This window comes from Chiloscyllium plagiosum, unplaced genomic scaffold, assembly GCF_037043375.1.
Source record: "Chiloscyllium plagiosum isolate Xiang-an unplaced genomic scaffold, Cpla_swu_hap1 HiC_scaffold_49, whole genome shotgun sequence".
NCBI lineage: Eukaryota > Metazoa > Chordata > Chondrichthyes > Orectolobiformes > Hemiscylliidae > Chiloscyllium > Chiloscyllium plagiosum.
In genome coordinates this window covers 2,249,241-2,264,071 of record NW_028270187.1, presented here as the reverse complement: position 1 = coordinate 2,264,071, position 14,831 = coordinate 2,249,241, and the positions used below count along the sequence as shown (strand labels likewise).

Below are 14,831 nucleotides of genomic sequence, written 5' to 3'. Positions count from 1 at the left end.
TTTACCAGCCTCCATTGTTTTCTTGATGGTGACCACTGAATAAACCAGATCCGCAGAGGTGTTTTCTACAAAGAAATGCAGTACACAGAAGAAGCACCCATCAATGAGACAGCTTCATTATAATGGGCTAAATGATACATAGATTAGATAGATTAATGTACGATGTAGATATTATTAAGACTGAAATAGATAGGGGCTTGATTTAGTAAGGGGAATCAAGGTTTATGGGGAGAAGGCAGGAGATTGAGGTTGAGAAATATATCTGCCGTGTTTGAGTGCAAGCGCTGACTCGATGAACTGAATGGCCGAATTCAGCTCCTATATCTCATGGTCCTATCCAGACAAACAGATAAACATGCATAACGATAAATACCATTTGTGATAACTGCGTTAGCTAAGATTACTCGAAGGCTACTGTACAGGAAACATGCCGCTCTTAGTTATCATTAGCTCGAAGCCCTTATGTGACTGAGGAAGTGGATCTTTGTAGTATTCACTCATAGTAACCAATGTCTGTTGGATTTCTTAACACCAGAGTACTGCGCCTTCAGTTTCGAATGTTACTTAATGTAATTCATCTCTGGACTCTTTTTCACCATATATAAGGCACAAGTCAAGAGTGCGATGGAATGCTCCCCACTTCCCTGTATAAATACAGCCCCAACAACACTGAAGAAACTCGATACCATCACGGATAAAGCAGCCCACTTGACTGGCACTACATCCACAAGCTTCCACTCCCTCCAGCAATGATGCTCGGTAGCAGCAGTGTGTACTATCTCCAAGCTGAACTGCAGAAATTCACCAAAGCACCTTCAAAAATCATGAATATTTCCATCTAGAAATACAAGGGTAGCAGATTTATGGAAACACCACCACACCTCCAAGTCACTGACCATCCTGATTGGAAATACACCGTCATTACTTCACTGTCGCTGGGTCAAAATCCTCACATTCCCTCCCTCATGGCACTGTGGGTCACCCCACAGCAGGTGGACTGCAGCGGATCAAGCAAGTAGCTCATCATCACATTCTCAAATGCAATTCGGGACAGGCATTAAATGCTGGGCCCTGCCAGTGACGCCCACATTCCACAAAGTGAATATTTTTAAAAAAAACTTGAGATAAAATAAACTATGCTGGGGCAGGTAAGCCAATCTGATGGAGATCCAACCACAGGTTATTAACAGCAGGAGCCGTCTGGAAAAAAGAGGTCTTTAGCACAGAAAAATGCCAATCGAACAATCGAGTCTGTGCCTGTCAAATCAGCCACCTCACTATTCTCTAATCACATTTCCTGAGCACTTGGCTCATAACAAATGCATATCTAAATCCTTCTTAAATGTGATAAGGATTTCTGCCTCTCCCACCCTTACAGGCAGTGAGTTCCAGATTCCCCACTACTCTCTGGGTAAAAATGTTTTCCTTCACAGCCCATTTACATTCAATCTATGCACCTCCCCGGTCATTGATCCTTCCATCAAGAGAAAAATATTTTTTTCCTTTCTACCATATATATGCCTCCTCATTATTTAATAGAACTCAACAAGAATGAGTTGGTGTCTTTGGGGTTAAAGGGATTGAAGTTTACAGGGGAGAAAGCGGGGAACTGGGGACTAAATTGGATAAAGAGCAGTGATCCTATCAAGAGGGCGGAGCAGGCTAGAAATGCCCAATGGCCTACTCCTGTACTCCAGCTTCTGTATTCCCCCTCAGCCTCTGCAGCTCCAAGGAAACCCGTCACACGTGAGCCCATCTGATGGCTCAGATGTTTATCCATAACTTCTACCAGGTTATGGTGCACTGTCACTGTGTGGGGCTCATTAATCAGACCGATTCAATGGCACTTACCAGTATTCTGTGCTGCTCCAACTGCTGCATACTCTAGATTGCTGACTGCTGCCCCTTCAACAGAAGGTTGGGATCTAGTTCCAGTAGAAAGGGGAAGGAAACTAAATCGTCATTTCGAACAAAATGCTTGTAACACAATGTTCGAATTCAACAAAACGGCAAAGCTATCACAGAACATACAGAAGCCAGCGAGACCGGCTTTTCCCTGATCCCACGTTCCTGGTTTCCAACCGAACGTTGAGTTTTCTAACCCACAAGGAGCCGCCAAATGTACTTTGGGAAAGAAAATATGCCGCCCTTAACTGGTTTGGCCCTGCATGTGACTTAAGACCGTGGTTAACTACAACTGCCAACTAGAGCAATTAGAGATGGGCAATAACTGATAGCCCACATCCCTGTGAATGAAGTAAAGGCATCTGGGACTTTCCTGCAATATGGTTTGCTAGTTTGTTAATTGGACTTGTGTTTAAAGGATGCACTCATATTCAAACTCCCTCTATGACCTCTCCACTTTGGTCGTCTCTCCCTGATTTAGAGGGATCAGGATAAACGATAGCAAATATAAAAAACTGTAGTTTCAGTCACTTACCTTCTGGGCGGTGACACAGTTGAGGAATTGCCTGCAGAGAAAGAGAGAATATTCTCAGCATATTGTACTGTAACTTTGCATTTTTAGAGACAGGAGCTGCCAAGACGTTATCTCATTCATAAACGGGAAAAAAAGAGATCAATAGATGAGTTGAAAAATGTGGTGCTGGAAAAACACAGCAGGATAGGCAGCATCCGAAGAGCAGGAGAATCGACGTTTCGGGCATAAGCCCTTCTTCAGGAATCAGGCTAGTGTGCAAAGCGGGCTGAGATAAAGGGTAGGGGGAGGAAATTTGGGTAACGGCGCTGGGAATACGATAGGTGGAAGGAGGTGAGGGTGAGGGCGATAGGTCGGAGAGGGTGTGGGAGTGGAGAGATCTGGAAGAAGATTACAGGTCAAGAGGGCAGTGCTGAATCAGGGGTTTTTATTTAGTCACAGTTCAAAGAGAGTGGGACAGGAAAGTGCAGTTGAGGTGAAGATGAGATCGTATTAAGTAAAGGAGCAGGATCCTGAGGGGCAGAATACCCTCCTCCTGTTCCCGATTCTCATGATCTTATGTCTCTCCTTTTCTCTGAGGTGCTATAACACAGAGTGGTGGTGGGTCACCCGATCCAGCAGGCTAACATTGTGAATGCAGTTCCTCCTATTGTCAGGAACACAGCCCATCCCAGTTCCCAAACCAACATCGCCTTCCCCCCGGTCAGCTGAAAGGTTACAATGGGGCGGGGACGACAGTGTCATGATGTGGGGATGTTGAACAAATCCCATTCCCATGGGATGTTACACACCTGTGTCTCTCCTCCGGTGGATGAAGCGCACCAACACGATCAGGCTGGCAAGCAGCAGAACTGGGAGGAGTAAGGCCGCGATCTCCATGTAATAACTCCGAGCTGAAATCCAACACGAATATTCCACTCACATTAACAAATTCACCAGATTATTTTACTACATTAGCTCTATGTGAGGTACTCTGTCCCCATCAGACAGAACAATCCCCCACAGCTATGTAACACCCTGTTACAATGGAGGTATCGTGAATCACACTGTGAGGGAGAACTCAGTCCATTGAGCTACCGACAAAAAAATCCCACTTTCCCACACTAACAGCTCACAGCATTCAATGTTACACACTTCAATTGTAATAAGGGACTTTGACATTTGTGAGGACCTCGTGAAACAGACTGATCTGCGAGAACAGGTTGATGATAGGAAGGAGTATGTGCTAAAGGTTTGAAAAACATAAGGATATCTAAATTCCTTGGGTGGGAATGCACATACCCTAGATCACTTCAAGCAGTGAGGGAAGAGATTGTTGAGCTATTGGCGATGATCTTTGCATGCATATTGCCCACTGGAACAGTACCAGATGATTCGAGTGTGGCAAATGTTTTTCCCTTGTTCAAGAACGGGAATAGAGATTATCTTGGGAATTATAGACCAGCTAGATTTCCGGCACTGGTGGACAAAGAATTGCAGAGAATTCTGAGACACGGGATTTATGATTACTTGGGAAACCATAGTTTGATTAGAAATTGTCTGCATGGCTTTGTGAGGGGCAGGCCATTCCTCACAACTTTATTGAATTCCTTGTGGGTATGACAAAGCGCGTTGATGAAGGTAGAGTAGTGGATGTGATGGAAAAGGACTTCAGCAAGGTGTTTGAAAGATTCCCCATTGCAGACTTATTCAGAAAATAATGAGGCATGGAATACAGGGGAGATCTATGATTTTTGAGAAGGTTGGATCTCAGGTTATGGTTCAGGTTGTAAATTTGCTCACTGAGCTGGTAGGTTTGATCTCATATGGTTCACTACCATGCTAGGTAACATCATCAATGAATCTCTGGTGAGTGATGGTGTTCTGTCCCGCTTTTTATTTATGTGCCTTCGTCTGTTAAGGAACGTTATATGATTTTCCCTGCTTTTTGTACAAAAATTGATAAATGGGGACGAAATTGATGTGTTTATTACTGGAGTTCAGTTTGAATTCCAGGTCTCTAGGAACTCCCGTGCGTGTCTTTGCTTCTCCTGTGTTCGGATGGATGGGATTTTCCAGTCTGCCCTTCGTCATTTATGTATAAGGATACCAGTGATAGCTGGTCATGTCTTTTGGTAGCTAGTTTGTGCTCATGTATGTTCGTGGCTAGTTTCCTGTCTGTCTGACCGATGTAGTGTTTGTTGCAGTCCTTGCATGTAATTTGTAAGTTACATTCGTTTTGCTGGTCTTTTAGGTTAATCAGTAGCTGCCTCAGTGTGGTGGTAGGTTTGTGGGCTTCCTGCCTGTCTGGATACAGAATTGGCTGGCCCATAGAAGACGGAGGATAATAGATGGAAAACATTCAGCCTGGAGCTCCGTGACCAGTGGTGTTCAATAGGGATTGCTTCTGGGAACTCTGTTCTTTGTGATTTTTAGAAATGACTTGGATAAGGAAGTGGAAGGGTGTATTAGAAAGTTTGTTAATGACACGAAGGTTGGTGGAGAGGTGGATTGTGTGGAGTGCTGTTATAGATTGCAAGTAGACATTCACAGGATGCAGAACCGGGCTGATAAGTGGCAGATGGAGTTCAAACTGGAAAAATGTGAAGTCATTCACGATGGAAGGTCGAACTTGAATGCAGTATAGAGGGTTAAATTCAGGATCATTGACAATGTTGAGGAACAGAGGGAGTTTGGGGTCCACATCAATGGATATCTGAAAGTTGCCTCTTAGGTTTACAGGGTTGTTAAGAAGGCGTATGATGTGTTGGTTTTCGTTAGCAGGGGGATTGAGTGTAAGAGCTGCGAGTTAATGCTGCACCTCTATAGACCCCTGTTTAGACCACACTTGGAATATTGTGTGCAGTTCTGCTTGCCTCGTTGTAGGAAAGATGTGGAACCTTTTGAAAGGATGCAGAGGAGATTTTCCAGAATGTGGCCTGGACTGGAAGATTGAGGGAGCGAGGGATTTTCTCATCGGAGCTAAGAAGTATGAGAAGTGACTTGATTGAGGCGCACACGATGAGAGGCATAGATCGGATGGATAGCCAGAGATTTTTTTTGATACGACGGAAATGTCTATCACTAGGGGGCATAAGTTTAATGAGATTGGATGAACATTTAGGGGAGACGTCAGAGCTAGGTTCAGTACACAGAGATTGCTGGGTACGTGGAATGTACTGCCAGCAGTTGTAGTAGAGTCAGATACATTAGGAACATGTAAACGATTCTTGGATAGGTGATATAGGCACATGGAAGTTAGTACAATGAACGGTATGAAGGTTAGTCTGATCTTAGAGTAGGAAAAATGGCTGGCAAAACATCGAGGGCCGAAGGGCCAGTACTGTGCTGAACTGTTTTATGTTCATCCAAATACGTTTTACAAGGTGGGAGGTTTCTCCCCTCAACTACACTCCCAGGCAGTGCTTTCCAACCCCCACTACTGCCAGTGTGAAACAATCCTCAAATCACCCCGACCCTCTTGGCTTTCACTTTAAAATGATGACCCCCATTCCCCCTAGTTACTGACCCTTCTACTGAGAGTAACCACTGCTTTCTCTCTCCCTTCCATGTCCCTCATATTTTTCCACACCCATCTCAGGATCCCACCTCAGCCGTCTCTCCTCCATAGAAGACAACCTGAGATTATCCAGCCTCTCTTCATCGCTGAACTGTTCCATCCCATAGAACATAGAACATAGAACAATACAGCACAGAACAGGCCCTTCGGCCCACGATGTTGTGCCGAACTTCTAACCTAGATTAAGTACCCATCCATGTACCTATCCAAATGCCGCTTAAAGGTCGCCAATGATTCCGACTCTACCACTCCCACGGGCAGCGCATTCCATGCCCCCACCACTCTCTGGGTAAAGAACCCACCCCTGACATCTCCCCTATACCTTCCACCCTTCACCTTAAATTTATGTCCCCTTGTAACACTCTGTTTTACCCGGGGAAAAAAGTTTCTGATTGTCTACTCTATCTATTCTTCTGATCATCTTATAAACCTCTATCAAGTCACCCCTCTTCCTTCGCCGTTCCAACGAGAAAAGGCCGAGAACTCTCAACCTATCCTCGTATGACTTCCTCTCCATTCCAGGCAACATCCTGGTAAATCTTCTCTGCACCCTCTCCAAAGCTTCCACATCTTTCCTAAAGTGAGGCGACCAGAACTGCACACAGTACTCCAACTGTGGCCTAACCAAAGTCCTGTACAGCTGCAACATCACTTCACGACTCTTGAATTCAATCCCTCTGCTAATGAACGATAATACTCCATAGGCCTTCTTACAAACTCTATCCACCTGAGTGTCAACCTTCAAAGATCTATGTACATAGACCCCAAGATCCCTCTGTTCCTCCACCTGACTAAGAACCCTACCATTAACCCTGTATTCCGCATTCTTATTTGTTCTTCCAAAATGGACAACCTCACACTTGGCAGGATTGAACTCCATCTGCCACTCCTCAGCCCAGCTCTGCATCATATCTAAGTCCCTCTGCAGCCGACAACAGCCCTCCTCACTGTCCACAACTCCACCTATCTTCGTATCATCTGCAAATTTACTGACCCACCCTTCGACTCCCTCATCTAAGTCATTAATAAAAATTACAAACAGCAGAGGACCCAGAACTGATCCCTGCGGAACTCCACTTGTAACTGGGCTCCAGGCTGAATAGTTACCATCTACCACCACTCTCTACCTTCGACCGGTTAGCCAGTTTTCTATCAAATTGGCCAAATTTCCCTCTATCCCATGCCTCCTGACTTTCCGCATAAGCCTACCATGGGGAACCTTATCAAATGCCTTACTAAAATCCATGTACACTACATCCACTGCTCTACCCTCATCCACATGCTTGGTCACCTCCTCGAAGAATTCAATAAGACTTGTAAGGCAAGACCTACCCTTCACAAATCCGTGCTGGCTGTCCCTAATCAAGCAGTGCCTTTCCAGATACTCATAAATCCTATCCCTCAGTACCCTTTCCATTACTTTGCCTACCACAGAAGTAAGACTAACTGGCCTGTAATTCCCGGGGTTATCCCTATTCCCTTTTTTGAACAGGGGCACAACATTCGCTACTCTCCAGTCCCCTGGTACCACCCCCGTTGCCAGTGAAGACGAGAAGATCATTGCCAACGGTACTGCAATTTCCTCTCTTGCTTCCCACATAATCCTAGGATATATCCCGTCAGGCCTGGGGGACTTGTCTATCCTCAAGTTGTTCAAAATGTCCAACACATCTTCCTTCCTAACAGGTATCTCTTCTAGCTTACCAGTCCATTTCACACTCTCCTCTTCTACAATACGGTCCCTCTCGTTCGTAAATACTGAAGAGAAGTACTTGTTCAAGACCTCTCCTATCTCTTCCGACTCAATACACAGTCTCCCACTACTGTCCTTGATCGGACCTATCCTCGTTCTCGTCATTCTCAGGTTTCTCACATACGCATAAAATGCCTTGGGGTTATCCTTGATCCTATCCGCCAACGATTTTTCATGCCCTCTCTTAGCTCTCCTAATCCCTTTCTTCAGGTCCCTTCTGGCTATCCTGTATCCCTCCACTGCTCTGTCTGAATCCTGTTTCCTCAACCTTATGTAAGCCTCCTTCTTCCTCTTTACCAGACATTCAACCTCTCTCGTCAACCCAGGCCACATCCTGGGGAATCTTCTCTGTAGCCTCCCTCTACAACACTTACAGTTCCAGATTTTTTATTGTGCTCAAGTTCCATCATCTGGGCGGGCTTTGAACTGGGTTTCTGGGAACATGACTAAGGTTGCTAGATTAATAATCTTACAGCCATACCACCCGTGCCTTCGCTTCCCCTATTGAGATGTTTAACTACTTCTGACTGAAACGGACTGGATCGTCCAAATGGTCTTTCTCTGTGCTCTATGTTCGATCTGCCTGTCACTGTTACCTCGCAGCGTGAAATTGATAGAGTTGCTGGTCACGTTGAAAATGGTGTTGTTGGTTCCTTTGTTGATTGCTGCACAGTGATACTTCCCGACATTGTCTCTCTGGAATGAATGAATAACCAGTTCACCACCATTGGCAGTCACATGGTAGCTTGCACTGCCATTTCTCATCATCACGTTGTCACGGTACCAAACGAACTGGGGCTCAGTGCCTTCCTTCACCAGACACTGGAGAACAAGACGCTCCCTGGACTGTATCTCAGTGCCGTTAGTGCAGGAAATCAGCATAGCATCTGCGACAGGAACTGAGGAGAAACCACAGGGAGATTAAAACGATAGAGATGCCCATCGATTCAGACTGTCAGTGAGAATCAGTTTGATGTAATGAATTTAAAAACATTCCAATGGCTTCGAAAGCTAATGAAGAGTTTTAACTCCTCCAACTATTAACACTTGGCAGTTATCATTGAGACACAATCTAACATTGCCCATTGACGTTCAATCGAGTTTCAACCACTGAGTCCCCTCACTGTCAACATCCTAGAGATCATCGTGGAGAGATAATTGAAACATTGATGTTCAGTAAGGGCATCGCCCTTGATATTCAATGACGTTGTCATTACGGAATACTCCATCATCAACAACCTAGGGGTTAAAATTTAGAGAAAATTTAACCACAACCTTCTTTGAATTCAATGGTGTTGCCCATTACTGAATCTCCCACTATCAATATCCTTGGGAAGGGTTACCACTGGACAGTCATTGAGTCAGACAACACTTTGGCCCATTGAATCTGCACTAACAAAGATTACCATTAAAGGAGCGTTGTTCGCAATTTCCTGCCCTTGTCCCATATCGTGGAATGTTATCGTATGACAAGTGTGCATCCAAATATATTTTAAAGCTTATATGGCTTCCGCCCTGCGCTACCTTCCCAAGCACTTTATTGCAGTTTCCCACCACTCACCAAGGGAAAAAGATTTTTCCCAAATTCCCTCCGAGATTTCTGCACCTTACCCTAAAACTATGCCTCCTCATGATTGACCCGTCAACCAAGGGGAACGGCTGTCCTTTCTCCTCATAATCGTATACACCGCAATCATGTCCCTCCTCAGTCTTCTCTGCTCTAAAGAAAACAAACCAAGCTGATCTAGTCCCTCCTTATAGTTCAGTTGCTCCAGCCCAATCTATATCCTGACGACCTCTAGCGCTATCACATTCTTCCCGCAGTGAGGCGACCATAAATGCACACAGTACTGCAGAATCGAACAATTGCCCTTGATGTTCATCACTGAAATCCACCATGATCAACATCCTCGGGGTTGCCATTGAGAGAGAATCAAGCCATTGTTCACTTGATGATCAATGGTGCTGTCGTTACTGAAACCTCTCCTATGTCAACATCCTTGGATTTCTCATTGACCAGAAACTAAACTGTTCGAGCCAGATCAATACTATAGCAGCAACAACAGGTCAGAAATTTGAAATCCTGCAGCGAGTTATTCACCTCCTGATTCCACAAAGCATGTTCACCACCGACAAGGTACAAATAAACAGCGTGATGGAATATTCTTCTGCATTGTTGCAAATGCAGCAACACTCGAAAATCTCAGCATCATCCGGGTACAAAACAAACCCCGCTTGATTGGCACAAACTCCAGAAACATTCACTTCCTTCCCCACTGACGCTCTGTAGTAGCAGTGTGCATCATCTATACGATGCATTGCAGAATTACGCCTAAGAACCTGAGACAGCACCTGCCAAACCGATGACTGCTTCCATCTGGAAGAATAGGGACAGCACACACAGGATGAACTAGCTGCTGTAATTTTCCCTCTGAGCCACTCACCATCCTGACGTGGAAATAAATCGGCTGTTCCTTCAGTGTTGCTAAGTCATAATCCTGGAATTACTTTCCTAAGGCATCATGGGTCTACCTAGAGCAAATGGATTGTATCGATTTGCGAGAGCAGCTCACTACTACCAAAGGGGGACCTATGGACGGGGGTGGACATTAAACGTTGGGTTGTGAGTGAATAAATAACTCTCAGTGACATCGGCATGCCTGTCATCCGTCACCAACAATTGTACCCTGTTTGTTTGTTGTGTACAATTTAAGTTCCGTTTGTTCTTAAACAGCGAAAGTGCAAAACATCTTCAGTAATGATGAAATTTATGTTTCATGAAAATCCATTGAACCGAGACAAAGGTCTGTCACTTAGAGAAGGAAATCAGCCATCCTTACCAGGTCTGGAGCTCTATGTGACTCCAAACGTATAGCAAAGTGAATTATTTCTAAATGCCTTCCGAAAGGGCTCAGCAAGTCATTCGCTTCTCGGAAATTTAGTTTTTTGACAAACATCTCCCCAAGTAACGTTTTAATAAAACAAAGTTCAAAAACACTGCTACTCCCAGATAATTATCGACACTTGACCAATCAGTTTACTTCTCAGTCTAAACGTCTGGCATTCTCTCCACAATCAACGTTAATGCGACACTCCTTGCTATTCTGTTCAGAAGACAAGAAGAGATTGGGACAGGAAGTAGTTTTGCGTGATTTTTGAAAATAACAGGGAGGAAGGCAGTGTGGGTAATGTAGCGCTCTACGAGATGGAAAATGTACGGCAGCAATAAGAGTGATATAGGACCAGGTGGTGTGGAATCCATCATGGGCAGAGCGAAGACTACATGCAGAGTTTAGAAGAGTGATGGACTTTAGAATCTCATAGATGTCTATAAAATTCTCAGAGGACTAAAAATAAGAAGAACGTTCTTGATGACAAGACGGGAGGTGGTATAAGAATCGATAACCAAGGTATCACAGCCCAAAGGAGACGAGCTCGACTGAGATGGGGAGAAATGTCTTCACCCAGAGAGTGGGGCTTTTGTGAAATTCTCTGCCACAGAAAGTGGTTGGTACCAGAACATTGAATGCTGTTTTGGAAAGAGCTGGATAAAGTTCTTAGGGGTTAAAGAGAGAAAGAGCGAGCGGGAGGACATGAACTGAATGGGATGATCAACCACTGTCCCACTAAATGGTCAGAGCAGGGTAGTAGGGCCGAATGGCCTACTCTTGCTTTTATTTTCTATGATTCCATGTTAACAGGCTGTTGAGTTGGATGATCTGCAATGGTCATATTGAATGGCTGGGCAGACTCAAAGCGTCGAGTGCTTGTATATTCCGGGTTCCTACGTTTTGATGTAACATGAAGCTTTAAAACATGGAATGAACTTGTTGACTTTATTTACCAAGTTCCATGTTCCCTGTTTATGGCATTTGATTCAGAGAAATGTGAGCTGTTGCATTTTGGTCAGGCAGACCAAGTTAAGACTAACATAGTTAATGGTAGGGTCCTGGGGAATGTTAACGAACTTAAAGACCATGGAATGGAGCTATAAATCAGTGAAAACGGTATCGCAGAGACAGAGGCAATGAAGAAGGTATTAGGCACGCTTGCCTTCATCGGTCAGAGCATTGAGTACAGGAGTTGATTTGCCCTACTCCAGAAAGGATTTATTTAACTGGAAAAGGTTCAAAAATTTAGAAAGGTATTCGCAAGAGAGAATAATTTGATTGACAACAAGAGGCTGGATAGGCTGGGGCTTTTATCCTGGATTGTAGGAGGCTGAGGCATGACCACATTGAGATTTATAAAATCATGAAGGGTATTGATAAGGTGAATAGCCAATGTATTTCCCTTCAGTAAAGGAGTCTCAAGCTGGACTGTACGCAGGTTTAAGTTCAAAGGGGAAAGGAAACCAAATGGCAACGTTTTCACACAGAGGTTGCTGCATATATGAAATGAGCTGCAGAACAAGTGGTAGAGGCGGATACAGTTGCAACATTTAAAACACGTTTTGACAGGTACATATGTAGGAAACATTTGAAGGGATATGAGCCAAATGGAGGCAAATGGTACTAGCTTAGTTTGGGAAACCTGGTTGGCATGGATGATTTGGAACTGTTTCTATGTAGTATATCTCTGTGACTCAAACATCCAAGGTTGTGTCACTTTAATCTAGTGTGGTCTTCGAAGTCAAAGCACCAACTTTTCCCCTGTGCTGATGGTTCAAGAACTCTTTGGGGGAGAACCCTTGTGAACTCACCTATCACTATGATCTCTATGCCTTCACTGTGCAGACGGACTGTTGCTTCATTACTCACTGAGCAATGGTAAAACCCTTCGTGCCTTCTGCTGACGGCTCCAATGTTGTAAACAAGTTCAGTGCTGTTGGAAACCCTCCAATAAAATTCCTCGCTTGGGTCCTTGTAGAATTGGTAATAAATCGGAAGAGAGCCATTGGAGACGGAACAGATTAAAGATCCTGCGTTTCCTTCGATTAGTTCATTTCTGGGTTGAATTATTAGAAGTGGTTTTGACACTGGAATTCCTGAAAACAAAAACAAATGTTAGGTCCCTTTGTTAGGCAGAGTTAATTGCTAACTCAAGTATGAACTTCTTCAAAGTCACATCATTCTTATTTCCTTCTTATTCATGCATAGGGTGTGGGCATCACTGCGTAGTCCAGCACATATCTCCCGAACCTAATGGCATAGAGGGCAGATAAGGATTGTAGGGCTGGAGTCACATTGATTTCTTTTTCAAATGAATTCATATTCAAGCCCAAAACTAGCTGGGACTCTGATTTCATAGGATGTAGAACAGTGTAGAACAAGAAGAAGGAGAAAGTGAGGACTGCAAACGCTGGAGATCAGAACTGAAAATGTGTTGCTGGAATGGCGCAGCAGGACAGGCAGCATCCAAGAAACAGGAGAATCGACGTTTCGGGCATAAGCCATTCCTGAAGATGGGCTTATGCCCGAAACGTCGATTCTTCTGTCCCTTGGATGCTGCCTGACCTGCTGCTTTTTTCCAGCAACACATTTTCAGAACAAGAAGAAGACCGTTTAGCACGACCATGCTGTTATTCTATTCTGATCCAATCTGCCTGCACATGGTCCATGCCTCTCCATTCCTTGCCTGTTCAATTGTCTGTCTAAATGTCTCTTAAAATCTACAATCGTATCTACTTCTACCTCCTCGTTCCAAGGTTCTCTGACTAAAGAACCTTGACTCACAAACCTTCTTTCCATTCTGTTCCTCCCATTTTAAAGCTGTGTTCCCTCTAGTATTTGACACTTGCAACCTGAGAGAAAGACTCCGATTCTCCACCTTGTCCATGCCTCTCATAATTTTATATACTTCGATCAGGTCATGCCTCAGCCTCCCGTGCCCTCGCAAAAAACAATCCCATTTTGTACAACCTCACCTCATAACTAATGCAGCCCAATCCAGGAAACATTCCGGAAAACCTCTTTTGCACCATCCCCAAAGCCTCTTCATGCTTCCTATAATGTGGGGACCAGAATTGCACACGATCCTGCAAATGTGCCCAACTGAAGTCTTACACAGCTGCAGCATAAGTTTTTTACTCAATGCCCCGATCAATGAAGACAAGCATGCCATAAGCCTCCTTTAATATCTTATGTTGCCACTTTCAGGAACCATGGACTTATATCCCAATTCCCAATAAGTTGCAGCTAACATTCACAACACCTAAACGGCAGGCAATGATCATCTCTGGAGAGAACAGAAACACCAACTTTAGATATGGTGTAACCATCACTGATTACTCCAATTACCAACATCCTGGGAGTAGCCATTGAGAGGAAATCTAACTATCGCCCCTTGACGTTCAATGGTGGAATCATCATTGAATCCCCCACTATTAACATCCTGGGAGATTTCTATTGAGAGGGAATCTAAACACCACCCAGGGACATTTAATGGTGTAATAAATGCTTAATCCACCCACTGTGAACATCCCGGGCTTTACCATCGACCAGAAACGGAACTGCAGTGACTGATTAACCTACAAACACGCACCTCCCCCCCCCCCCCCCCCAGAACCTGCCCACAATCATCAAGGCACAAGTCATGACTGTGATGAAATGCTCCCCACTTGCCAGGATTAGTGTAGCTCGCGATATTACTTGAGAATCTCAATACTATGCATGAAAAAACAGCCTCCGCTTAACAGGTACCACATCTCCAAACATACATCCCCTCTACTGCCGATGTTCAGTCACAGCAAGATGAACTGCAGAAATTCACCAAAATTCCTTGGACAGCAGCTTCCAATCACACATCCACATTCATCTCGGGCAGCAGATACATGGTAACATCAACCCGCAAGTTCCCCTCAGAGCCATTCACTATCCCAGATTGGCAATATTTAGTTTTGATGGGATAACATTCACAAGTTCATTGGTTAAGAGCATGGTGGGGCTTCCTATCAGAAATGGACTGCAGTGATTTAAGAAGGGAGCTCTATATAACCTTCTCAAGGGTATATCGAAGGAGAGGCAACAAATGCTGGCACACAGAGAGATGCCTACATCCCACAAATGACAAAAATAAATAAATACATGCACTGACAGGGAGTCATAAAGTCTATACCGTCTACATGAAGAGAAACATAGGGA

General features: G+C 44.4%; 1 protein-coding gene across 12 annotated transcripts in view; it reads right to left on the bottom strand.

Annotated features, from left to right (window-relative positions):
• The window catches only part of LOC122544515 (Fc receptor-like protein 3), a 44,975-nt gene that overhangs the window by 6,121 nt on the left and 24,023 nt on the right, over positions 1-14,831 (bottom strand). For all 12 annotated transcript variants that reach the window (XM_087984757.1, XM_087984763.1, XM_087984765.1 and 9 more), the window contains 6 exons: positions 12,452-12,736; positions 8,346-8,648; positions 3,229-3,330; positions 2,441-2,471; positions 1,852-1,925; positions 6-65 (listed from right to left, as the gene is read on the bottom strand). In XM_087984757.1, the coding sequence (XP_087840883.1) occupies positions 6-65; positions 1,852-1,925; positions 2,441-2,471; positions 3,229-3,330; positions 8,346-8,648; positions 12,452-12,736 (855 nt within the window). The remainder of the gene's footprint in view (positions 1-5; positions 66-1,851; positions 1,926-2,440; positions 2,472-3,228; positions 3,331-8,345; positions 8,649-12,451; positions 12,737-14,831) is intronic.